Source organism: Seriola aureovittata, chromosome 17 (assembly GCF_021018895.1).
Source record: "Seriola aureovittata isolate HTS-2021-v1 ecotype China chromosome 17, ASM2101889v1, whole genome shotgun sequence".
In the NCBI taxonomy this organism is placed as follows: Eukaryota; Metazoa; Chordata; class Actinopteri; order Carangiformes; family Carangidae; genus Seriola; species Seriola aureovittata.
The window spans coordinates 5218784-5243456 of NC_079380.1; the positions used below are offsets into that span (position 1 = coordinate 5218784).

The following is a 24673-nucleotide window of genomic DNA, read 5'->3' on the forward strand; positions in this document are numbered from 1 at the left end:
CAACAGAGTGTACATGAAATGTGTTTGGGATTTCGGGGTAAACAACAGCCCTATACAATGCATATATACTTAGTCTTTGTTACTTTCTTTTATTGCTCTGTATAAATTTAAAGTGAGCTGGCAAAATAATTGATGTAAAAAGGGTAGATGTAATTAGCTAAGGCTATAGCCTACACCTTTTCGGTCCTGTTTTGTTTCTTGTTTATCTTCTGTTTTTAATGCTAATAAAAGCATTAACTTAATGTTAATTTATTGTCTATTTACCAGTGTATTTGCATTTGTATTTGTATTTTGCTTCTCCACTTTCGTCTCCTTGTCTGGATTTATCTTGAAAAGGCACCTGATAGAAAAGCACTTGAATGTTATGGCAAAATTGATAATTTTGATTGTCTCTAATCCTGTGGATGATCCAGCCATTAATTGACTTTACACTTGAAATACAGCTTGAAGTCGGACTTTGATCTTATATTAACTTTTCATCAACTGTTATGATCACATTACAGTACTGTACATTACAGGCATTGGTTTGAAAAATACAGTCAAGACTGGAAGTGTTTGGACAATTATGATCTTCAGGCTTTGAGCTTCAGCACATTGATTACTTGTTTGTAATGTTTATAATTGAGTATTTCTGGTAAAGGATCTGAGTACGTTGTCCACCAGTGGTAAATTTTAAATTTAGACAATTTACTCAGGCCCCGTAAACAGCTCCTGCGCTGCAGTGATGTTTTGTGCAGGCTGCAGCTTTTTCATTGGTCAGATAGCCGCTGACAAAAAGTGGGAGGTTCCCGGAAAAATTGCTAACCGGAAGGGAAGGCCAGAGCCCAAGAAGAAGAAGAAGAAGAAGAAGAAGAAGAAGACAGCCGTCGCTGATGAGACCAGCAAAAGAAGAAAAAGTATTGTAAGTCAGACAGATTGAAATTATGAAAGATGGGGGTAAAGCAAAACACTGAACTTTTGTTGTTCCTTTTGTCGACGAGCTGTTAACCGTATTCGGATCTCCTTTGCCAAATTTTGATCTACCGATCAGCCAAGTCCGAGTTCAACCGAAATGTCCATCTGAGGCACCGAGCTTCTAGCTCTATGAGACCGCAGAAAATGCACAAAAAGCCTTGGGACGAATATTGTCGAGGAGCATACGGCGTCGTTTTATGCCACGAGCTGACACCATAACAAGTCTGTATCCCATAGTTTGTCAAATGTCAAACAGCTGACGGTGTGGAGCCGCGAAAAGGAAAGTTGTCTAATGACGTTTTCGAGACTTGGCTGTAGCTGCTAACCCAGCTAACGCTATCAAAATGCAAGTTGTTTTTGTCTCCGTGGCTTTGCATTAGTTTTTGTTGTCAATTTACGCTAGCAAGCTAGTGGCAATGCTAGGTAAACGATACGGTCAGTTGTTGCTGATTATATGTAGTCGAGTATATTTATTATTAGCCATCTGCTTGGTACAACTACAAGTGAATGGCATGTTATCGAAGTTCATGACAGCGGTTGCTTTACTTTGAGTGCTTATCATAGCTAACTATACCTTACCCCCACTAGCCAATATAGTTAGCAACACTGTGGTTTTGCTACGGTACTTGGTCAGTTATTTTCATAACGTGAAGCAGCCACTGTGTTACGTTTACAAGTTAGCTTATCTCTCTGCTCAAGCTAGTTGCAGCCAGGCAGGGGTGAACTTTATTTTTTAATTTTGAAATTTCGTTATAACTGAACTGTAAATTATGATGTATGTAGCGTGTGCTCACGTTACTTGGTTATAACATTAGGCTATAAGTCTCAGTTTATCCCACCGGTCAAGTAATAATCGGTTTTACATTTGAGACCTTGAAGTTGAGCACAGTTGAGTCACAGAAAATTAAGCCACTTGATTCCCTGAAGGAGATATACCTTTGAAACTTTAACACGCCCCGTTCGTCGTTTGACAGTTTTTTATTTTTTGTAATGTTAGGTGCATTTATAGCAAATATGAACTTACAAGTTTGCCTTAAAGCTTTGACAGAGACAATCATGAGGCAGTTAATATGTTTCATAGTTTGACAGGCCAGTAAATGCCAGCACGCTGGTATTTTCAAAGGTGTCATCACATGAAGTGTCATAAACTGTTCACAGCAATTGTGATGTAATTCTGCCAATTTACATTTTTAGGTTATTATGTGTCTGCACGTGTTTCTTCTTACATTTAACAGCAAATATAGTCAGATATGCCTGTGTCGTCACAGCTCCTGTTTATGGCTTTATTAGGGGCAGTAAAGTTTGGACCTTTGAGACAGAGAGGGAATTTACAGTTACATGCTTGAGCTCTTCTCATGTTAATGGTGTATGGACATTGTCCTCCAAAAGTAGTGACACATCTTGACAAACCAGGCCTGAAACAAGAACTGCGAATTAACTCCCCACTCACTGTACTATTTGTGTTTGCATTCATTAAGGACACCCCTCACTTTCTTTCTTGGGCTGTTTCAGCACTGTTTGAATTTAAAGGTCAGTACTGTTTAACTGACTACTAGTATTTTGCTTTATTCTCCTAAAGTGTGCTGTTCATCAACACCCTGAGTTACTTCATCTTCCGTTTTATCTCTGCAGACAGGTGCTGATGTTGAAGCTTTTGTTATTATAGTTTTATGTGACTTGAGTTATGAGGTACAGAAAGGATTTTATTTTCATTGCAACTAGTATGGAAACCAGTATTGGTACTCAGATTTTCATGCAAATAGGAAGAATTTGTTTGTAGATTGTAATTTTCTGAGGTGGTGCAGGTTTAGTTTGGGCCTCTGGACAACCATAACTCTTGGTTTAGTCACTGAGCTTTTCACACAGAAGTCACAAGGAAAGGAAGTGCCTGTGATTTCCTATTGGCCTTGCTAACTGCTAGTGATGATTATCCTGTTTGCTTTTCCTGAGTAATGTCACCAGTTTCCCATCCAAACTCTCACTGTTCATTTTTTAGTAGAAATTTCAGCTTTAGAAGGGCTTACCTTGGCTCAATAGATTTTCCTGTTTCATTTGAGATCTCAAGGATTGTTCTTCTCTTGTATCTTTGTCATCTTGGGGCAAAATGTTACCTATAAAAGCTCTGTGCCAGTAATATCTAGGTCTTAAGTTCATGGTTTGGTGTACATGGAAATTTCCTCTTTCCAGGAGAGAATCTGACCATTTGGCGGAATAGACAAAAAGAGGATGGTGATGCAGCCCCTCATATCAGACACCACCAGTTCTTCCAGGACCCCACCCTTCAAATGAAGTGAACAGCAGTCCATGCTTGTTTTCTTGTAACTAGTATAGTCAGCTGTAAAGGTTGTTGGACTACTACTTAAATGGAATTACATGATTCATTACATGCCTATGCACTCTTTGGTATACTGCCAATTATACAGTGTGGTCCAAAAGTTTGAGACCATTTGGAGAAAAGTGGTTCCTTGTGAAGAAATTATCTTGTAGTACTTTCAAAAAATCAGCCAGCTATTTTTTCTTCTTTATGTAATTATTGCAAACATGTGGCATCTAAGCTGCAATCTCAGTTGGTCAAAAAGTGTATTTGAACTTCCATATTTTGTTCCTGCTAAGTATGAAGAGAAGAATCTAAACTTGATGTTTATTTATGCCACAACAGTTTCGGACTGATACTTCTTTTCTGAAGCACACTACACAAAATACCATGTAAAAATGTTTTTTCTTCGAATTTGATAAAAACTTGATGAAACTGTAGACAAAAACTGAGACTTGATCATTTTGCTGAAGTTTGTAGTACAGCGAATGTGTCTATATGATCTTGTATTTCTTACTGAGAGGTACTTACTTTATGACTTTATTACTGTCATTAATGAGTTATACCACAGTCAGTATCATTTCCAATTAGTTTCCTTTTTTCTTTTTATGGAGATGTACATGTGACAGCACAACACAGAGGAAGGGAATCATTAATTGACTGAAGCTTATGCTCTATCAGAGTGAACAGCAATTATTCATAGAAATGTCATCTGTCTTTTTTCAGATTTTGAAGCTGGTTTCGAGTTTGAATAACATTACCATGAATGGGGTCTGTGTATACAGGTATTTAATTTGTGCACACATTCTCATATTTAGGTGTTTAGTGCACTGCAATCCCTGCTAAGTGCTTGGGTATCATGCTGGCAGCAGAGCATACAGGAGGCCACGATGAATATTTCACAGGCTCTCCCTCTAGTGTGCTTCTTCTTCCTGCCTTTTCTCCTCCCCCTTTCTCTGACCCATGTCCCACTGTCTGTCTTTCTCTCTCTCTCTCTGACCCACTTCCCTGTGGAGGTCTTCAGAGCCCATTAGGGATGCCATCAAAGCATCCGTCACAGGCTGCTAAAGATGTGTGAAGGTTTGTCTCAGTGTAAGAAAGAGCCTCTGATTGCAAGCTAGTTACTTCTACCTATTGCACAGTATGCTGCATAGGTGTTAGTGTTTTGGCGCTAAACTGTTACTGCATCATTAATCAGTATGTATCAGCTTATGTGCATAAAATGTGACACAATAGTTGATTATTTTCCTCTTAATGTGTGTATTCTGCAGTATCTGTTGGTGGTAAAAAAAAATCTTCAGCCTAGACATAATGTGTTTTGGCTCCTATAGGTTACTCCTTACATTTCTGAAACCTTCCTTCACTGTATTCATCCTGTGGGAATGGCTCTAGCACTTGTTTTTGTGTGAGCCATAACTGGTATCTACTGATTAACAAAACCTTTTCCTAAGACATTTTTGGTGCATGTCTATGACACCCACCTGTCTTATCCAAACCAGACATTTCCCTGGAACAGCAAAACTTACAATTTGCAAATTCGTCACTGTGTGATAGAAGCCTAATTCTTTTTCTTTAAACTCATAGTTGTAATTAGTTCAAGCTAATTCCAAGTAATTGTTCCCAAAATGTCATTATCTTGCATATCTTATGTTCAAGAAGCTTAGAAAACCAATTAGGCTCAGATTTTGGCACCATTCAGGGTGCTTTTTGGCCTTCTTCCACAAACTCAGTTCATCTTTTTCTTTGCTTCCTTTAGTGAGGAATGTGAACAGGTGAGAGCTCAGCTCTGTTGCTTGCAATCAAATGAGTACAGACCGACTGTCTGATCCAGTGAACAGAGTGCCTTTATTCCTTCTCTGACTGTGCTGCTGCTGTGAAGGATTCCCTCTGCTCTTTCAGGGCTTGTGGGAAGTGTGTGTCTGCTAGCTAAATAGTCTAGAGAGACCTTAGTTCACTGTTGATGATGACTGCTGTAGTTGGATACAGGTATATGTCCATATACCTTTTTTAAAATCTATATCAAAGGTAAGCAGATTTGCTAGTGCACATAAGATGGAGTCAATTTCTCTAATCCTTAATGTGTAATGCCCCTGTGTTATAGCCAACTTATTTTATGTTGGAATAAAAGGTCAAACCAGCGAAGCAGCTGGAGCGCTTTTATAGCTCATGATTGCTCTGTGACAGTGAATGTTAAAATTAAATTGAAGCTGTAAAATAATGGTAGACAGCGAGCTGCACAGCAGAAATTGGTGAATGTAGTTAATGTATGTTGCATGGTTGGTGCACAGCACTGTCAAATGAAACATGCCAGTTCTGAATATTTCATGGACAGAGCCATGATCTCCTGTCACATGCTGGAGATTAAGCCCAGCTCAGCATCGAGCTGAGGAAAAGGGTAGCCCAACCAAACTCTATAGACTAATAACAGTGACATCTTTACTCTGGTTTTCCTCGCTCTTGAAATTTTGCTTCTCTCTCAGGAATGGTCTATTCTCATGCTTGACTTCAGCACGCATTGTGTTTCTGCATTAAGTTGTCCCAGCGACAAAGATGAGGCTATCCCAGGTTTTAATGTACTCAGCAGTAAAATGTCTTCTGCAATCTTCACTTCCTGCTTTGAGCTGAGTTGTGTTTCCTGTCCTTTGACCAAGCAGAAGCTGCCTGACCTCATGTGTATCAACCAACTGAAAAAAGATTAGGCAAGGTTTCACATACTCAAAGCTGGCTGAAGAAAAGAGAACAAACAGCTGTTTTGGTACGCTGTTATCTCTGAAAGCGGTACAGTTTAGTTGCGGTAATTTATGCTGGGTGAAACATTTTAAATTAAAAAAGACTTTTGTTTTTATAAGTCAAATTCTGTATTACAGGTTCCTCTTATTGCTGAGTGAATGCTGGGTTTACATTATGTTGTTACAGGAGGTGGGGTGTTAAAATGTTTTATTTTTGACCCACTGATTAATGTTTTTTGATTTTTTTTTTTTTTTGTTGCTGCATATAAATTGCCACAAAGTTCTTAACACTATACGGTTATGGTTTCAAACTGTGACCAGACATCTGTTAACAGATGAGTCACAGGAACATATCATATTGTGTGCGTGCGTGCGTGCGTGCGTGCGTGCGTGTGCACATATATTATTGAATTTTTACACCTACCTCTGTACATGTGCACCATCAACTCTCCAGAACCACATCACTTCATTTGTTTCTTTATCCTGTGTAGAGTTTTAAACTTAAGGAAAGCAAAAGTATGGTGTATACTGCACCATGTACTAATCGCACACTATCAGGACGACCTGTGGGAGCCAGACAGTGTACACAGCTTCATATAAGACACTAAGTGTTATCTTCCAGTGCTTGCTTATAGTAAATAATAAACTCTTTACCTAGAGGCCCAGCCCCAGAGTTTCTGTGTTTACAATTTAGACTTTAAATTGATTTAATACTGACTATAATTTGGGCAAAAAAAAAAAAGCTTTAGTGCTGATGAATTTTACAGTTACATTATATCTTACATTGTTCTCTTCTTATTAGCAACTGCCAGCAGGAACAAGGAATTAATCTCTGTTTTTGTTATGTTTTTTTCATGAGACACTCCATTGGGTTTGACTGATTATAATATTCATAACCTGATTGTTTTAATGGAAAATCTTATTTCTTTATGAAGCAAAGCTTAACAAACTGTCTGTCTTGTTTTTCAGCTCTCTTCTTCCTCTGGCTCATCTACCTGCCTGACCTGAACTCACCCGCCTCTAGCTCAGCCTCACCCAGCCCCCACCAGCCCCTGCACCGAGCCCAAGTCAAACCAAACTTCCTCCCCCTCTTCTCCCAGCTTCTTTCTCCCAGTTTTTAACACTGCACTATGGCAGGGCGAGGCGGACCGGCACGGACCAACGGCACTGCAGCAAGCAACAAGATTTGCCAGTTTAAGCTAGTGCTGTTGGGGGAATCAGCAGTGGGGAAGTCCAGCTTGGTGCTACGCTTTGTCAAAGGCCAGTTCCATGAGTACCAGGAGAGCACCATTGGAGGTGAGGTTTCTTTTTTGATTCTGATAATAGTCCCTGGTCTGACTCATGCTTTGATAGCATCATAGCTGCATATCTCTGTAGGAAAATTACCTCAGTCATTCAAGGGTAAAGGCTGTCTTTTGCCCTATGCCTGTGCTGTGGGTGTAGACAAACTGAAGGTGTACTGCACGTAAGGGTATTTCTTTAAAAATCAGGTCTGATATTTAATTAATAAAATAATTTCATTTATCATATCCATTTAGACTTTTATTTATAGAAATTGACCACAAATTTCACACCTAATTACAATCGTCACACAGCCCCTACAATTTACATCCTGTTTTTTTAAAGGAATTCTACTATAGTTGTCATAAACGCACAATGGTTTTGTACCTGCTCTTAAAATGTTTTAACGTCAGTGGACACAACATGAGAGCTGGAGCAGAAGAAAACATGTCCTTGCCAGTACAGAGGAGCTGCTTGCTTGAGGGCTTAATCTTTTCTCTTGTGTGAGCCCAGGAGAGGGAGTGGCAGAACCAGTTCTGTGCAGCTGATCACCTGACTCCCATGAGCCATCAAGTTGCTCTCACATGGCAGACATATGTATTGATTTCTGTGGAGACAAATTACATTTTGTAATAATTTCTGACGGTAATGAGATGAAGATGAAAAGAAAGTGACTTTAATACTAAATACCAGTTCTTGGGCTGCAGGGGAGTGAAGTGAAGTGAGACAGGAAGGAATTGAGACAACAATGGGGGTTTCCTGGACCTCCTATAGACAAGTGAAGCTGATGGGTTTTGCTAAGTTTTAAAGAAGAGGAATATGATATATGAATATGGTAATCTCTCTGTGACTTTTTTTTCCAAAGTGGTGGGGCTAAAAACGTGTTGTTGTCTCTACATTGTCATGACTTCAGCCTGAGGGCCAAGGAAGTCAACTTTTAACTGGTATGTCAGAAGTGCAAATCCTCAGTCCAGCTGGAAAAACAACAGTGACAGGTTTCCTCCTTTGTCAGCATGCTGGATTTAAGCGTTTTTAAGTTAATGCACAAATGTTGAGTCAGTAATGTTAACCAAATCATTAATCGCCGTTAAGAACTGAAAATTAAAATTATATTAACCAAAAATTGGCAGAGTGGGTGCAACATATTTGTGCCTCTATTTGTTTCTTCCATCCAGCATGTATGTTGAATTTGCATTCAGTTGAGAAAACCTCACCTCTAGTTCACTGTGGACTCTGCTGCTTTTATAACTACTCCACTGCATTATTTTCCTTTTGAGAAACGTAACCACCAAATATGTATTGAAGGATTTACAGTGAGAGGGTTGTTCACACCAATCAGCTTTGACCATGTACACAGGCTTAAGTCTGTTGTCAGGAGGTCAGACCAGTTTTTTTTTTCACTTGATATAAGAATAAAAATTAACAATAAAATGATTACTCGTTAATATGGGCTACTATTGATTAAATTGTTTAAAATTCACATTCCTAAGTACAATTCTGGTATAAAATGTGAGGTAAACTACCTCATTAAATGCTATGAAGATATCAACAGGTTTACTGGCGGATTGTCAGAGCTACTTTTAGTGTCCTTTCTTTTTTCTTTTATGTTGAAACTTTTCTTTTTCCATACGGTCGCATATGAGTAACATGGTTTATGGATGTACGGACAGGATGCTAAGTGCTTACGCTAACCAAAGACTCATAACGAGTCAGCATTTTTATTATTTTTTTTTTTATTTCTGTTGAACTTGTGTTCAGCTGCATGCCTGGTCAAAGATTACACAGCTTTAAAATATGTGCTATGCTTGTGAGTGCTCAGTTTCCTCTGTCATGTGACAGTCGGCTGAGTAAGTGACTTGTATGCAGTTGTGCCTACTGCCATTCATAAGCTACACTATACATTATACAGAATCTTTTTGTGTATTTTCACTATTATTTAATCTTCTATTTTCTTAATTCTGCTGGTTTTGTAATTCTAGTCAAGTCTGAGGGGGTAAAGTTGTTACCAGCAGTGCTAACAACCTACTGCTGGATGGTTTGTCCCTTTCAGTATGGTCAGTAGAAAACCATATCTCACCAAATTTAATTTAAACCATCTATATTCTCTTTTTGTCAATCGAGTGACTGTGTGATGTTCCTCATTGTTTCATCAGAGCCTTAATCTTTGCGTTTTGAGGCTTAAATATTAAACTTAAGCCCTGTAGATAACGGGTCTGTGATTTTCTGCTTTTTACATATATCACTTCCTCTCAGTCAAAAAGGCTGAATATCTAATTTGTTTTTTCCAGCTGCCTTCCTCACACAGACGGTATGTTTGGATGATACAACAGTAAAGTTTGAGATCTGGGACACTGCAGGACAGGAACGGTATCACAGTTTGGCACCTATGTACTACAGGGGAGCCCAGGCCGCCATCGTTGTCTACGATATCACCAACACAGTAAGTTACCTGGACTGTGACACTCAAAAGTCTTATGTCATTTGTTTGCTGACCCTTGTCTTCCAGCCTGGGTTGATGATTGCTTAATTCAGCAGACAGACCTTTGCTCTTCTAACTCTTACAGTCAAATTAAACATTTAAAACTTGCATCAGTGATTTAAAGTTTAAAACATGTTTCACTTTTTGTTAAAGGACACATTCACACGTGCAAAGAACTGGGTGAAGGAGCTCCAACGACAAGCCAGCCCAAATATTGTTATTGCACTGGCAGGGAACAAAGCAGACCTGGCCAACAAGAGAGCTGTAGATTTCCAGGTAAAGAGACACACTGAGGGTTTTAGTTTTTTAATGAATGAATTTCAATAAATGAATATAAGCTGCCAAATCGCCCAGAGATATATCTGTGTTGTATTTATTTCTCTAGGAATCACAAGCATATGCAGATGACAACAGTTTGCTCTTCATGGAGACTTCAGCCAAGACTGCTATGAATGTCAATGAGATTTTTATGGCTATAGGTGAGTCCTCCCAGCACTAACACAGACACATTTTACTGTCATGTAGAGCTGCAACAGTTAGCTGATCAAATGAAAGTAAGTCTGTAACTATCTTGAAAAATAATGCTCAATGCGACTAAAAATTATTTATTGATTAATCATAAATTATATATATTCTTGATTAATTGATTTATTTCATTTTTCAGTTTTATAGACAAATATTTGTAGACAATGTTTTATAAACAAAATTATTATAATCAGCAGAATTGATAATGAAATACTTGTTAGTTGCAGTCCTAATGTCACAGTACCATAGTGCACAAATTAATGGATTACACTTCTACACCTCAACAGCCAAGAAGCTTCCTAAGAACGAGCCTCAGGCTGGAGCAGGCACTGCTGGACGAGCCCGAGGCGGCGTGGACCTGCAGGAAACTGCACCGCATGGCAGAAGTGGCCAGTGTTGTGGAGGCGGGAACTAACCAACACAATGAGTCAGCTGATCCAACCAATCTACAGCTTCGATCAACCAGACCAGATATTAGCCAGCTGTCAAACAATGTCCCATTGGTCAAACCAAGCCATGGTCCGACCAACTACCCTATCAGCACCAATTAACTGTTTGGCAAATAAGTCCACTGGCCAGTAAACTGCCAGGACCCCCCCCCCCCCCATATGGTTCCAAGTGATGAACCAATCAACAGACCAAGAAATCGACCCACAGGCTTATTTACAGATTGCCAATCCATGACCTCTCTATTGATGATGGACACTTGACGTCACCTTAGGGGAAAAACGTCCCACTCTTGGAAGAAGGAAAAAAAAAGATCAGTCATTACCAATGGCACTTAATAGGGCCATCTTGCTCATCTTTGTTTCTGTATATGTGTAGAGGAAAAAAAAATTAACACAACAGGAAGGAATATAAACAGGCTCATTGGCCCTGTCACTGTCTTCTCTTTTGCCCCCTGCTTTCCCATGCACCATGCATTTCTAAAGTATTCTCATCATCTCATGACACTGTTAAAACTCAAATCCAGGTGCATGCCGCAGTCCATCACTTTTCTGTCTTGTTCCTGGTCAGCTTCCTGGAAAAGATGAAGAGAGAAGGTTCGTAACAGGAGTGTGGGAATGGACAGATATTTCCTTCTTGATAGAGCTGTGTAGATTGAATTATTACATTGTTATTGTCATCACTATTATTATGACTTCAACCTCTTTTGACTGTTCAGTATGATTTTAAAGCCTGGACTTAAAGGTTTTACAATCATCAATCTATGTTATCAAACCATATACAGTAAATAGTACTTTATTAACACTGTCACCCATAAGTAATTTTAGCATTAATGTAATGTTTTTGAATCATCATTGTACAAAGACAAATACATAAAGCAAGATTTGTTTTCTTGACCAAAATCACAACTGTGTATTGAAAACATGTTGCTGTATTTGTATCAGACTTTTCAAGTTTATAATCAATCAGTAGTTATTGTCAAAACAATATCTTCCCAATCTCTACATGATTTTCTGTCAACCTTAATTATTTTGTGTTTTTTTTTTTTTTTTTTTTTTTATGTCTGAATTTTTTTTTTTTTCTGAAGATCTATGGTATTAAATGCACTGGTTCTGTCTCATCATCTTTGTGAATTGAGATGTTATCCTCTTCCTTTACTGTTTCTATTCTCTATTTGTTTTTACTCTTCATATCAGGGAGGGATTGCTTTCAACAGTGTTGTCATCCTGTTATGGCATCAAAGACTAGCACAACAATACCTGCACAGCAGCCACTGCTGTCGGTGGGGGATAATGGGCAGGGTGGGGTCATTGGTAGAGAAGGAAGAAAAAAGTGTAATTTTATGAATAAACAAGGGGAAGGTATCTTTCTTTGTATGCCTGTTTTAATTTCATCTAGATTTTACAAATCACTACAAATCAACTAGTTACAATCACCAGTGATTATTCTTTGATATTTAAACCACTCGCACCAATCGGCAGTGACTGACAATCAATAATGTATTGAACTTGTGCAGCCTGCCACAAGTTGGCTGTACTTTTAATACTTACTAGTACTTTAATGTTCAATCCTGGCAATCCTCCCCTTAGTGTTTCTTTCCCATCACATGTTCAAGATGCCGGAAGTTCTTTAAAATCAAAATTTAAACCTAATTGGTTTCATTTTCTTTGCTAAAGTGAACACAAGCTGGTTTCAGTTTACTGGAAGTTTATGTGGTAATTTCTCTAATACTCAAAATGTATTTATGAGCAATTTGATCTTGAGAAATTGACACACATTGTAACATATTACTAGAAGACATCAGGGAATCAGTTAAGGCTTAAAAAATGTTTGTCTTGTTTTCTCTTGTGTCTGTTCTTACTTAAACTTACTGATGATGCTTTTAACTTATTTAAATGGTAAAATATAAAGGTGCTAACAAAGTAAAAACCTCAAGTTAATCCATCCCAGCTCTTGAAAGCAAAAAATAGAAATCATATGAAACAAATTCTGATGTATAGAACATGTAGAAATTAATATGCTACTTGAATTAGGGTTTTTTACCAGTGATTAACCTTTGCAAATATTTCTGATTTAATACTTATGTCCAAACACTACATTACCCATAATTATAACCACAGGCAAGGTGTTGCTTTCAAGTGCACTTGTTATGCTTACATCCCCAAAGTGGTGCAATTACACCTGTGTAGCAGGTTAGGTACTGTAACACAGGTTCTTCTGTGTTTAATCATGTCTTGAAAGATAGAATTTGGTCTACCCTAGGCAGATAATCTGACACTTAATTATTGGAAATCCTTCCAAATTGTTTAATAATAAAGACTGTTTTAATGTAACGGTAATAATTGCAGGGCTGTTAAATTGAATCAATTACATGATGTGAGGCTATTATTTGGTGACAGAATGAACATTATCAATATTATTAGTACTAAATGATGACTGATAACCCTTATTGATATCTCCAAAGATAATGTGATTTTTAGTCTAACTGTGATCACTACAGAACAATTAACATAATCATTTCAGGTTAATTTGGGATAGATCTTTTTTTTTAATTGCTTCAAACTTTAATTTGAAATTTGAAAATGTTTCCAATTATATTGTAGGTGTAATAACGCCAGTTTTACAATATATTATGTTGCAGTTCCATACTATGACCACTAGAGGCAATAAGACTGATTTCCTGTGCTACGGTGAACTACAACTGCACTACACTGGCATGGCAGGACACAAAAGCACAGAAATACTTTCAGTTAAATTATTCAAAAATAAAAAACCACAGTGTATGCCGACAATAATAAACGCTGTCATTGCGACCGTCAACCCTGATCCGGTTCATTAATGTTAAATCAACAATTTCAAAATAGCCAGTTGTAGTTACGCGCTATGGCCACACGAGGGCACTGAACACTCAGGATACACTCATAACTATCATCTACACACCTACAATAGTCTCACGCCAACAGTTGCAGTAAAAATATTCAAAACAAAATTGCGAAAATTTGTGGAATTGAAGATCCATGCTTATGCTGTGCCTGTGGGGACATGGATGTAGCGTGGCCGCTTTAATAGCAGGATGTAGTTTTGGTATATTGAAGCAAGTAATCGATATATTTTGGTGTTATAGTTCTGATTTGACTGATTGATATTGAATCAGATAATCAGCCTAAAGCCTGAAATCACTAGTGTGTACTCTCTGTGTTTTCTGTCTGTTTTAACATATCTGGTTTGAAGGAAAAATCTGAAAAAGCCATTTCTACCTCTTGACACTGGTGTGTTATTCCCGTGTCCAATTTTTCGACAGCCAGTGAAGGCAGCTAACGAGCAAAATCGGAGCAGAGGACCAGTCTAGCAGCGTGGATATGTCGGATCCGGCGGCTCAGGCCTTACAACCCCGGCTTCTCCAAGCCCAGTCTACTGGGTCAGCTGGGTCCAGCACTGCTGCGACAGGCTCCGGGCCAGGAAATAGTGACCCGGCCAGACCGGGACTTAGCCAGCAACAGCGTGCAAGCCAGAAGAAAGCCCAAGTCCGAGCTTTCCCACGGGCGAAAAAGCTTGAGAAACTTGGCGTATTCTCCGCATGCAAGGTAGCTAGCTTAGCTAAAGTTCACCACAACAAAGCACTCTCCGGGTATTATTAGCAACTGTGAACGTGGGGTAGCAAATGGTATTACAGCCAGGACAACGCAAACAAAAACATTAGCTAAAAAGCATAACGAGCTAACGTAATTGTTAACTTTGTAGCTAGCTAGCCAGCCATAGTCTCCGGATACTTGTGTCATTCACATTAAATATCTGATTTAGTATCAGCTAGCTTAATGGTTTAATCATTAATTGACGTGCAAAACCAGCAGCTGAGTTACTGTTTAAGTGGCTTTAATTGGTGTTCGGCATATTTTGCCTATTCTCAGGCTAGTGACACATGCAAATGCAATGGATGGAAAAACCCGAATCCACCTTCAGCCACACGTATGGATCTGCAACAGCAAGCAGCCAGCTTGAGCGAGCCGTGCCGCAGCTGTGGACATGCTCTGGGTACAAACAACCTCCACATATACTTCAGCACCCACCTGCCTGTCTCCCAATAAGCTATATACCAGTGACCTCTCATTTCTTAACACCTCACGTTTGCCATATGTGTTTTATATAATGCCTTATTTACAGCTGATCATGTGTCCCACTTGGAGAATGTGTCCGAGGATGAGATTAACAGGCTGTTGGGGATGGTGGTGGATGTGGAGAACCTTTTTATGTCCGTGCACAAAGAGGAGGACACTGATACCAAACAGGTTTACTTCTATCTGTTCAAGGTAAGCAAACCTTTGTCACATCAGTGTAATGGGTAAAACAGACCAACCATTAATGTTGAGTCCATTTGACACTGAACTCCCACCTGCTAATCTTTTTTTTAGCCCTGATAACTTATCCTCAGTGTCATCTATCAGCAAGCAACATTGTTCTTGTCTACCCCCTTTTCCTTTAGCTGCTGAGGAAATGCATCCTGCAGATGAGCCAGCCTGTTGTAGAGGGATCCCTTGGAAGTCCACCCTTTGAAAAGCCCAACATTGAGCAGGTGAACATGACACTAAAAGCATTCTTAGTTCATGCCCAGATGTTTAGCAGCTGCTGAAAGAGTAACAGGATTATACTGCTCTTCTCTGAAAATGGGCATGCTTCATATAGTTTGCTAGGATGCAGCATCATCATATTTCACATTTGTCTAACTCTGTCTATTTTTTTTTTTGTTTCCTTTATATTTCAAAGGGGGTTTTGAATTTTGTTCAGTACAAGTTCAGCCACCTGGCACCAAAGGAAAGGCAGACCATGTTTGAACTGTCAAAAATGTTCCTCTTGTGCCTAAATTACTGGAAGCTGGAGACACCAACACAGTATCGCCAGCGCACACAGAAAGACGATGGGACAGCATACAAAGTAGACTACACCAGGTGTGTTGTCATTTTAGGAAGCAGTATATCATATCAGTGACTTGCTTCTATTGTTACTAATGAATAAATAGGCCGGTACATGCATTTATTTGCTAGATTTCTATGTTGGATGCTGTAATCAGTTTGTACAATATCAGTGTTTTTGCTTATGCTTCCCAGGTGGCTGTGCTACTGCCATGTCCCCCAGAGTAACGACAGCCTCCCGCGCTATGAAACCACTCAGGTGTTTGGCCGCAGCTTGCTCAAGTCCATCTTCACTGTGACCCGACGCCAGCTCCTCGAGAAGTTCAGAGTGGAGAAGGATAAGCTGCTGCCAGAGAAACGCACGCTCATCCTCACACACTTCCCCAAGTAAGGGCAGATTCTCCAAAATTGTGTCTGTCTCTGACCTCTAATGACAAAGAAACAGCTGAAAACATTTGGCTTTGATAGAAAGTTCCCTTTAAGATACTACTTAAAGGGAACCTAAAGGCTACTTTAAGGCTACTTTAAGATTAGTAAAATGATAGTAATTTTCATGGTTCTCACTGGTCTTTCAGCTGCATTTGTAGAAATGCTGGTGCAATCAGAATCTGTATCTGCTTTGACAGATGTGTGTTGGAAAAGGCCAGGTGTATATATTGGCTTCAAAAAGCTCATGCAAGGTTATAGAGGATTTGTATTTGTGCACAAGCATATTTAGCAGCGGTCAAGCTGTGTGAATCTGTTTGAGACCCGTCTGTGTTCAAATGTACTCATTTGAACATGTGTTGTCATCAGGTTTCTGTCTATGCTGGAGGAGGAAATCTATGGCGAGAATTCACCCATCTGGGAAGCTGACTTCACCATGCCTGCATCCGATGGCACACAGCTAGGACATCAGACAGGTGCGGAGGGTTTATAACCTGATATGATCCAGTTAGTGGGATGAGACCAGACAATAAAAAATCACATCATGTACATATTTTATGAGTCTTCTATTCTCAAATATACTTTATTTATCCCCTTGGGGAAATTCATTCCATTAGCTCATTGTTGATGATAATAATAACAGTTAATAATAAATAAACAATAATAATTAGATTTGTCCACTTCCTTTGGCTGAGGTGTTGTATAGCCTGATAATATTCTATTATATTCTCAAATCGTCTATTGAGTCATTTAACCATGGGACTGAAAACTTGCGATTCTCAAGCAGAAATGATAGAAATTCCAGATGTTGGAGAGTTAAAAGCTGTAACAACTGAGTACAGACTAACGAATGTGAAACATTCCTATTGCAAAAATGATTTTTTTGTGGTAAAAAGAGAAGACTTAACTGATATCCAGAGGAGAAATTCAAGTGTTACAGCAACAGAAACTCTTACTTAGGTGGTATTGTGACTTGTTAAGTAGGTATCAATATTGTATGATATACACATAATATAAAAATAGTAGTAGTAAATACAATGCATATATGAATATATGGCCTTAGCTCTTGTCACAGTTCCTCTTTTATAGTCTGTAATTAATTGCCTGTATCTTGGTGTCTCTCCATTGCAGTGATCAGTCCTGCTGCAGTGTCTGGCTCCCCTGCTCTGTCTAAAGGTCTGAGCAGCATCTCCTCTCTGGGCAGCATGGACACTGGAGGTGCAGAGCCCATCACAGGTCTGTGAGCACAGCTCTGCTCTCATATTGTTTTGATTACCTGTTTACCAGATTCTCAGTAGCTACAGTTGGACTCACAAATATCTCATGCAGTTAAATGACCAAAATCACAAAAGAAATAATTATTGTTAATGAAACAATAACACTGATGATTCTACAATCATTGTCAGTTGTGTCTTTTCCTTGCCTTGACCTGAGAAATGTCGCTGTCTGTTCAGGAGAAAAACGTAAACTTCCCGAGGCGTTGACCCTGGAGGATGCAAAGAGGATACGTGTGATGGGAGACATTCCTATGGAGCTGGTCAATGAAGTTATGATGACAATCACTGACCCTGCTGCTATGCTTGGACCAGAGGTAAGTCATTTAACCTCAGGTGATTTGTTAAGGTGAAAGCAAAACTTAGATTGTAGTGCTGATGGTTGATGTTTATGCTGCTAGACTAATCTGCTGACGCCCAATGCCGCTCGTGATGAGACTGCCAGGCTGGAGGAGAGGCGGGGCATTATAGAGTTCCACGTCATTGGAAACTCACTGTCCCAGAAGTCCAACAAGAAGATCCTGATGTGGCTGGTCGGTCTGCAGAACGTCTTCTCTCATCAGTTACCTCGCATGCCCAAAGAGTACATCACACGACTGGTGTTTGACCCGTAAGTAGGTTTTCTTATACCACGTGTTGGACGTTACTGGATGCATTTGCACAGTCCTGACATGTCCCGCTTTCACAGGAAGCACAAGACCCTAGCCCTCATCAAAGATGGCCGCGTCATTGGAGGCATCTGTTTTAGGATGTTTCCCACTCAGGGCTTCACAGAGATCGTCTTCTGTGCTGTCACATCCAATGAACAAGTTAAGGTACATAATAACCATTTCCTCTCATGAGAGGGGGTCCAAATAGACTAATAAGATGCTTGTTCACACTTGTCCATTTGTTGCAGCGTCTCATAGCGTATCAATTTGTAGCAGTTGTAAAAGCATACCTCAAAAAAGAAAAAAAGCTACCAACTTCTCATTAGTACTGTAGTAGTAATTAGTACTTATTTTCTATTATGATGTCTGTGTGTTGATTGTCTATGCTAAAGAAAAACACAACTATACTTTTTCCAGGTCAGCCTTTCTTCCATCCACTTTACCCCTTTTAACATAACGAGCACTGGTATTTGGAAAGATCACAGAAGTATTGAGATACCTATTGTAAGAGTCCTGTTTTTCAAATGTCTTCTCTCTGGTGTGAATTTAAGGGCTACGGTACCCACCTGATGAACCACCTGAAGGAGTACCACATCAAACACAACATCCTCTATTTTCTCACTTACGCAGACGAATACGCCATTGGCTACTTCAAGAAGCAGGTACTGCCGGCATGACCTTCACATTAGCTCCGTCACGTCCTCTCCCGCTATCTTGTCCGCTCAGTAATTTGTTCCTTCCTCGCAGGGCTTTTCCAAAGACATCAAAGTGCCGAAGAGTCGATACCTGGGATACATCAAAGACTACGAAGGAGCGACCCTCATGGAGTGTGAGCTGAACCCGAGAATCCCCTACACTGAACTCTCTCATATCATTAAAAGACAGAAAGAGGTATGTGAGGCTTTCTGATGTTCTCATTAAAGCTAAGACTGTGTTTCCTGCCGCTAATTTGTGGTTTTATTATCACATACACCTGAAAATTGTCATATCAGATCATTAAGAAGCTGATTGAGAGGAAACAGAGCCAGATCAGAAAAGTTTACCCAGGCCTCACCTGCTTCAAAGAGGGCGTTCGACAGATCCCCGTAGAGAGCATTCCAGGCATAAGTAAGTGTTTGGTTTGTGTACGATGAAGAAAAAATATTTCAGAAACTGGCATTGTCATATAACTTACCAGTCTTTTTCTTTCAGGAGAGACAGGCTGGAAACCCAGTAACAAGGACAAAGGGTAAAAACTCTTTGCATATATTTTTGAATCGGTGTTGTAGTGTAGATGCTTGTGTACCATGATTGGAACCAGGTTCTGTTTGTGTGTTTCCTTTTTAGTCATTTTTCTTTCAATTAGCTCAGCAATAAAAACACAATGGATACGGCAACATGCAAATTTAAAGCCAATGTGTGTAGAATTTTTATGTGATAATGACACAGAGAAGTGACATGAGTTTCTGTTTGCAGCAGTGTCTTGATCTTAAAAAGTCAGACATTTTCAAATCTTACGCCAAGTTGTGCTGCTACTATTCAGCAGTTTGTATAACAGTCACATTGTTCAACCACTGCTGCCCTTTTAAAGGTTTAAAGTTAACATCTTTGCTCTCTGTAATCATGTGAACTAAAGCTTTCAATCATACCTGTTAATAATGATATGCACGCTTGAGCTGATCACAAGTTTTATTGCAAAATAAAACAAAAGATAGGATCTAAAGGATGTAGCACATCTAACGCCAGTGCAACAATTAACACAAATAGCAAATTCATTACACATTCACAAAATACCATCACAAAAAACGTAAGGAATTGAAAAATCTGGATTAGTATTAAAAACTGTTAGTACAATTCAAAAATTTCTAAACCTTTTAATAATTACAAAAATCGCTAAAATCTGCATTCATTCCTCATAAGATTCTGAGATTACAAATCCATGAGGCAAATATACATTTTCTAAAGAAATTGATGTCACACCCTCTGAGTCATGGGACACCCTCTCAGACTGACCTTATCAATACCAGTAAAAGAAAAATCCATCATTAAATGTTTGGACACCAAAATATGTCTGACTTGTGGGTGTTGGTGAAGTAAACGGGATTCATCAACAAGCCTATAACAATGCAAGTGAATATTACTTGTGTTATTTTAGGCTATTTGTTCTGGATTGTAGTTTTTATCTCTCCATGTACGTTTAGTCTCGTTAGTTTGATATTTTACGTAATTATCATTTTACATTCTCTGTAGGAAAGAGGTGAAGGACCCTGACGTGTTATACAACATGCTGAAGAACCTCCTGGCCCAGATAAAGGTAAGAGTCACCTGTTGACACACACCACAGGAGTAACAAGATCAGAGGCTAACCCAGACTTTATTTCTCAACAGACTCATCCTGAAGCCTGGCCCTTCATGGAACCAGTGAAGAAATCAGAGGCTCCAGATTACTACGAAATCATCCGCTTTCCCATCGGTGAGAGAGCTTCTCCTTGATTATGCGACTACTCCTCCTGGTTACTTTAACTGCCTGTTTATGTCTCACACACTTTTCATTAGTTAAATCATGAGTAATTTACATGAATTGTTCTTTTTTTTTTCTTTGGTCCCTGCAGACCTGAAGACCATGACAGAGAGACTGAAGAACAGATACTATGTGACCAAGAAGCTTTTTATTGCTGACCTGCAGCGGATCATCACTAACTGTCGCGAGTACAACCCTCCAGACAGTGAGTACTGCAAGTGTGCCAACACCTTGGAGAAGTTCTTCTACTTCAAATTAAAAGATGGAGGCCTGATTGAGAAATGAACTTGGTCGCAGGATTATGTACAGACAAGGAGTGACCGTCACAGCTGCCACACACCAGGATGAAGCAGATCACGAGGAAACTATCGCTAGTTATTGTTATGTCTAAGTTAATACAAGGGTGTGTACATGACTTAGAAATTTTCACAAGGGAATTGGTGGACTTGAACAAACATGAGTGTTGTTTGGAAATATCAGAGCCAGTTGAGCATCACAGTATCAAAATGGCATTACCTTTCCACTTAAAGTTATCTTGTCTTTTTCCTCCTCAGTACTCACAGTGAGTTAATAATCATAACATGTTTCATTAAGTGTACCAAAGTTATAGGTCCAAGTTATAACAATGCCACTATTTCCACCATTATTTATAGTATAATTCACCTGGTTTTGTCACATTTAAAGACATTCATTCATTCCAATTTGCTTAAAACTCGTCACTCGAGCAGATGTGTATGTGTTGTGGAGTTCTTTCACAGAAAACTGGACCTCGGGACCTAAAGCCACGTTGCCTTCCGTTACTGACAGACACTTGAACATCCTGGCCATTTTCATGGGTATAAAGATAAATGTTCTTTCAGAGGTGAAGTCCTTGATTATGAAAGATGGGCAGTGCTTTGACTGTTGATTCAAAGTAGTGCAGTCTACTGAAGTGCAGAAACGATTGAATTAGTCAATTGGTGAGAAATTAATTGAACACAATTGTTGAAGTTGTTAAAAGGCAAATACCATACATTTGCTTGTTGTAGCGCCTCATTGGAGGGTTTGTTGTTTTTTCATTCCAGTGTGTATTATCTAGATTCTTTTTTTTTTTTTTTTTTTTTTTTGACTGTTGGTCAGAAAAAATACAAGTAGCCATTTTTACTTATTCTAAATATGAGTGATTATGAAAACCTTCTCAGAATAATAAGAATAATCGTTGGTTGCAGCCCTACCCCTTACTAGTTAGAGAGACTGCCAGCACTTGTGTGCTAAATGAAATAATTTCCTCAATTGTTGCTTTCAAGAGAACACTGTTTTCATGTTGACAACAACATAAGATAGTTATTTATACAGGAAATATGAAATGTACTGTTTGTACACCATTTTCCACTGGCAGGGTTTTATTCCAAACCATTTAGGATGAGGTCATACATTAGTATAGCTTTTACCACGCTTGGAGAGGATGCTGTAGCTGTTGGCGTTGATTTGTTCAGTAGTACACTCACTTCCACACGTATGCTAAGTAGTCTATTTCATGTACAGCCACATTTTTGTTGTGGTGTCACAGGTTTACTGGATAGTATGTTGTTAAGTCCCAAACATGGTGGGGGAGAAGCTAACCAGCAGTCCTCACAGGGCTTTAGGAAAAAAGGTTTAACTCTGGTTTATTTATCACAACATACACAAGCTGTAGTAGGTGTTCATGCATGACGGACAGTTTACAATTTGCATTGATTAAAAAAAAAAACAACACATCCAACTTTTAGCCTTTGTTGTTGCAGGGTTTTTTTAATACAGTGTTAAGGACATTGTAATGAAAAGTTGGACACCTTTCTCTGTTCACCGTCAGTGTCAGAGAGCTTCCTGAGACGCATCCACTTCTCTTATCGGAAGTAACTGTCCAATGCTGGTTGAGCCTGCTTGTTGAATTTTTCATTGACTTGTGTACGTTTGTGTTTGTGTGTGTGTGAGTGGATGTTTATTTTGTACTTGAATCATGACTAGCTTTGAATAACTGAAGTGATGTCAGTGTTGCATTATTCAGGGTTGTCAATTGCGTATGTGTGTGTTCTTCCTCAGTCTACCTATGCTGCATTTCAGATTTTCTTAAAAGGTAAGTCTGAGTGAACTTTTCACCAGTTTGAGGATGGCTACTGTCTCTAGTTATGGTATAAATGCCATTTACTGTAACTATAATACTGTTCATGACAATAAAGTTTTTTATAAATGATTCTTAAATGAGCATGTGATTTCTAAGATGGGTGAAAACATCAATTACCAAGTGGAACTGAAACAGGTAAACACAAGCATGCATTTCAGTCAAGATTTTGGGGATTTCTGACATGACAAAAAAACTTCCTGAGAATAAGTAAATCTTGTGACTTCACTTACTTGTCATGACTTGATTTGTTAGTACGCCTACTTGTAGATCTGCACTTATGTTTTGTCACAAAGTCGATTGTATTTATCTAAAATCATATCTTTTCCTCAATGTGCTTCTGTACAACATACAACACCCTGTATACTTTGTCCTTTGACGGTGATTACAGGGAAGTAAAAGAAGGTAATTTTACATTTCTCTTCATGTGAATGTTTAATTTGTTGCATACCAAGTGCACCTGTCCAGGCTTTTAACCGCAGATGTACACACTCATTTTATGTTAAATATTCAGGATTTACATCCACTAGATGCTACATTTATGTTGGTGTTGTTTGACATTTTGAAAGGATATTAAACTTGGTGAAGAAAAGCATTGTGAATTACTGTGCTACCTTAACTGCCTTCAGTAACTACCTTTTAATTAAGGCCTAACTGGTTCAAATTATATCATCAGAAAATATTTTTGTATCTTTTATTGTGGGTCACAGTGCATTCATGGTCAAACAGGAGTCTGTTATGTTACATTTGTGTACACTGCTTTTTTTTTGTGCAACATCATGTTGCAGGTTTTGCTTTCCTGATTGACAATAAGCCACAGGCTGCACCCAGTCAGTTACATCGTGTCCTTTGTGTCCTTTATGCCAAACCTGCCAAAGAGCCTCTCCCTTCATCAAAACACCTCAACTGTAAGCCGCATTACAGTTTAGGGTAACTTTAACAGATTGACCCATTGGCAGACTACAGGGTTTTTGAAAGACTTACTGTCAGTTAGGCTTCATCTGTCACTGTGTAATGAAGACTTCTGTTGTTCCTCCAGAGCCTCCCCCGCTGGGCCATTCTGCAGGCAGAGTACACAAAGACTTTACTTTCGTTTCTCTGTATCTTACAGCTGATCATAACAGCATTTTAAACCACATCTAAAACCTCATAATGAACGTTGAGTGCTGCCTGTTTCATCCTGTGTGAATCATTTGAACAGGCACATTATGGTGATTCATGTTTTGTGCTGATTAATGGAAATTACCCACAGAATAGATTATAGGTTCTGTGTCTGTTTCTTTTACTTTAACCCAGTTTTTTAGATTGGGGTAATTCATCCAACATCACATTGTATTTCTTTTTGTGTTTATACTTTTTCATTGATCCTGTGATTCTCATTGTTACCAACTTTTTACCCTGAAGGTATTGTAAAGGACAGGAATAGTTTGTTTAGTGTTATGTGTAAGTATATGGCTTCCTTATTGAGGTCATTGATAATGATATGATATATCATGTTGCACCAGAAGCTTTGGATGTTATTTTTCACTTCTTTTAATCTCTGAAGACTGTAGCATTGTCAAAATGTTAGACAGGATGAAGTCCATTCTGCATATTTGTTATTTTAAAGTACTCCTAGCTATGATACTTTTTATCTTCTTAAATGTTTACCATTATGCATTGTCATTATGGGTTAACACTATCGCAAGTCCTGCAAAACAATAACTTGCAACTGAAATCAAATCTTTCTGAATATCCTGGGGCCAGGAAACAAGTTAAAACTGCTTAGGGGTTTCCCTGAGTATACTGTCATGGGCGTTAGGTTTCGCTTTCCTCATAGGGTAGGGCCCTGTTAGGGTGCATGCAAAAACATGGGACATATTCATCACCCTAAACAGAACACCTCAGCTGTGTGCTGCTAATAGAGAAAATACCTTTGATAAAACATAAATAAATATATAAATATAGGCTTGGATATGGCCTCAGCAAAAAAGGGTTATGTAAGGAATATTTTATGTCAGTGTAGTTCAGGATTCCCCTGTCACTGCATAGTGATGGCTATGTGTTG

General features: G+C 38.9%; 2 protein-coding genes across 3 annotated transcripts; both read left to right on the forward strand.

Annotated features, from left to right (window-relative positions):
* Positions 1–790: 790 nt before the first annotated feature.
* rab5c (RAB5C, member RAS oncogene family) lies at positions 791–12093 on the forward strand. Of its 2 annotated transcripts, XM_056402271.1 has the most exons (7): positions 816–901; positions 3995–4053; positions 6967–7293; positions 9567–9718; positions 9911–10033; positions 10143–10236; positions 10570–12093. In XM_056402271.1, exons 3-7 carry the CDS (start codon positions 7128–7130, stop codon positions 10695–10697), a joined length of 663 nt encoding a protein of 220 aa, XP_056258246.1. In that variant the 5' UTR covers positions 816–901; positions 3995–4053; positions 6967–7127; the 3' UTR covers positions 10698–12093. The 2 variants fall into 2 exon arrangements, with proteins under 2 accessions (XP_056258247.1, XP_056258246.1); XM_056402272.1 differs by lacking the exon at positions 3995–4053 and having other exon boundaries at positions 791–901.
* A 1597-nt stretch (positions 12094–13690) lies between these two features.
* Positions 13691–22698, forward strand: kat2a (K(lysine) acetyltransferase 2A). The gene is made up of 19 exons (XM_056402260.1): positions 13691–13813; positions 14031–14313; positions 14638–14761; positions 14891–15036; positions 15210–15299; positions 15491–15672; positions 15832–16023; positions 16432–16538; positions 17194–17298; positions 17517–17653; positions 17738–17946; positions 18025–18151; positions 18538–18648; positions 18734–18877; positions 18979–19093; positions 19178–19214; positions 20216–20279; positions 20354–20438; positions 20578–22698. The coding sequence occupies exons 2-19, from the start codon at positions 14089–14091 to the stop codon at positions 20769–20771; spliced, it is 2394 nt and encodes a 797-aa protein (XP_056258235.1). The 5' UTR covers positions 13691–13813; positions 14031–14088; the 3' UTR covers positions 20772–22698.
* The last annotated feature ends 1975 nt before the right edge of the window (positions 22699–24673 follow it).

Coding starts and splice junctions, on each gene's coding strand:
- kat2a (XM_056402260.1), top strand. CDS start 14,089: ATGTCGGATCCGGCGGCTCAGGCCTTACAACCCCGGCTTCTCCAAGCC. Junction 16,024..16,431: donor ATCCTCACACACTTCCCCAA/GTAAGGGCAGAT, acceptor TGTTGTCATCAG/GTTTCTGTCTATGCTGGAGG. Junction 18,878..18,978: donor TCATTAAAAGACAGAAAGAG/GTATGTGAGGCT, acceptor TTGTCATATCAG/ATCATTAAGAAGCTGATTGA.
- rab5c (XM_056402272.1), top strand. CDS start 7,128: ATGGCAGGGCGAGGCGGACCGGCACGGACCAACGGCACTGCAGCAAGC. Junction 7,294..9,566: donor CCAGGAGAGCACCATTGGAG/GTGAGGTTTCTT, acceptor TGTTTTTTCCAG/CTGCCTTCCTCACACAGACG. Junction 10,237..10,569: donor TGAGATTTTTATGGCTATAG/GTGAGTCCTCCC, acceptor ACACCTCAACAG/CCAAGAAGCTTCCTAAGAAC.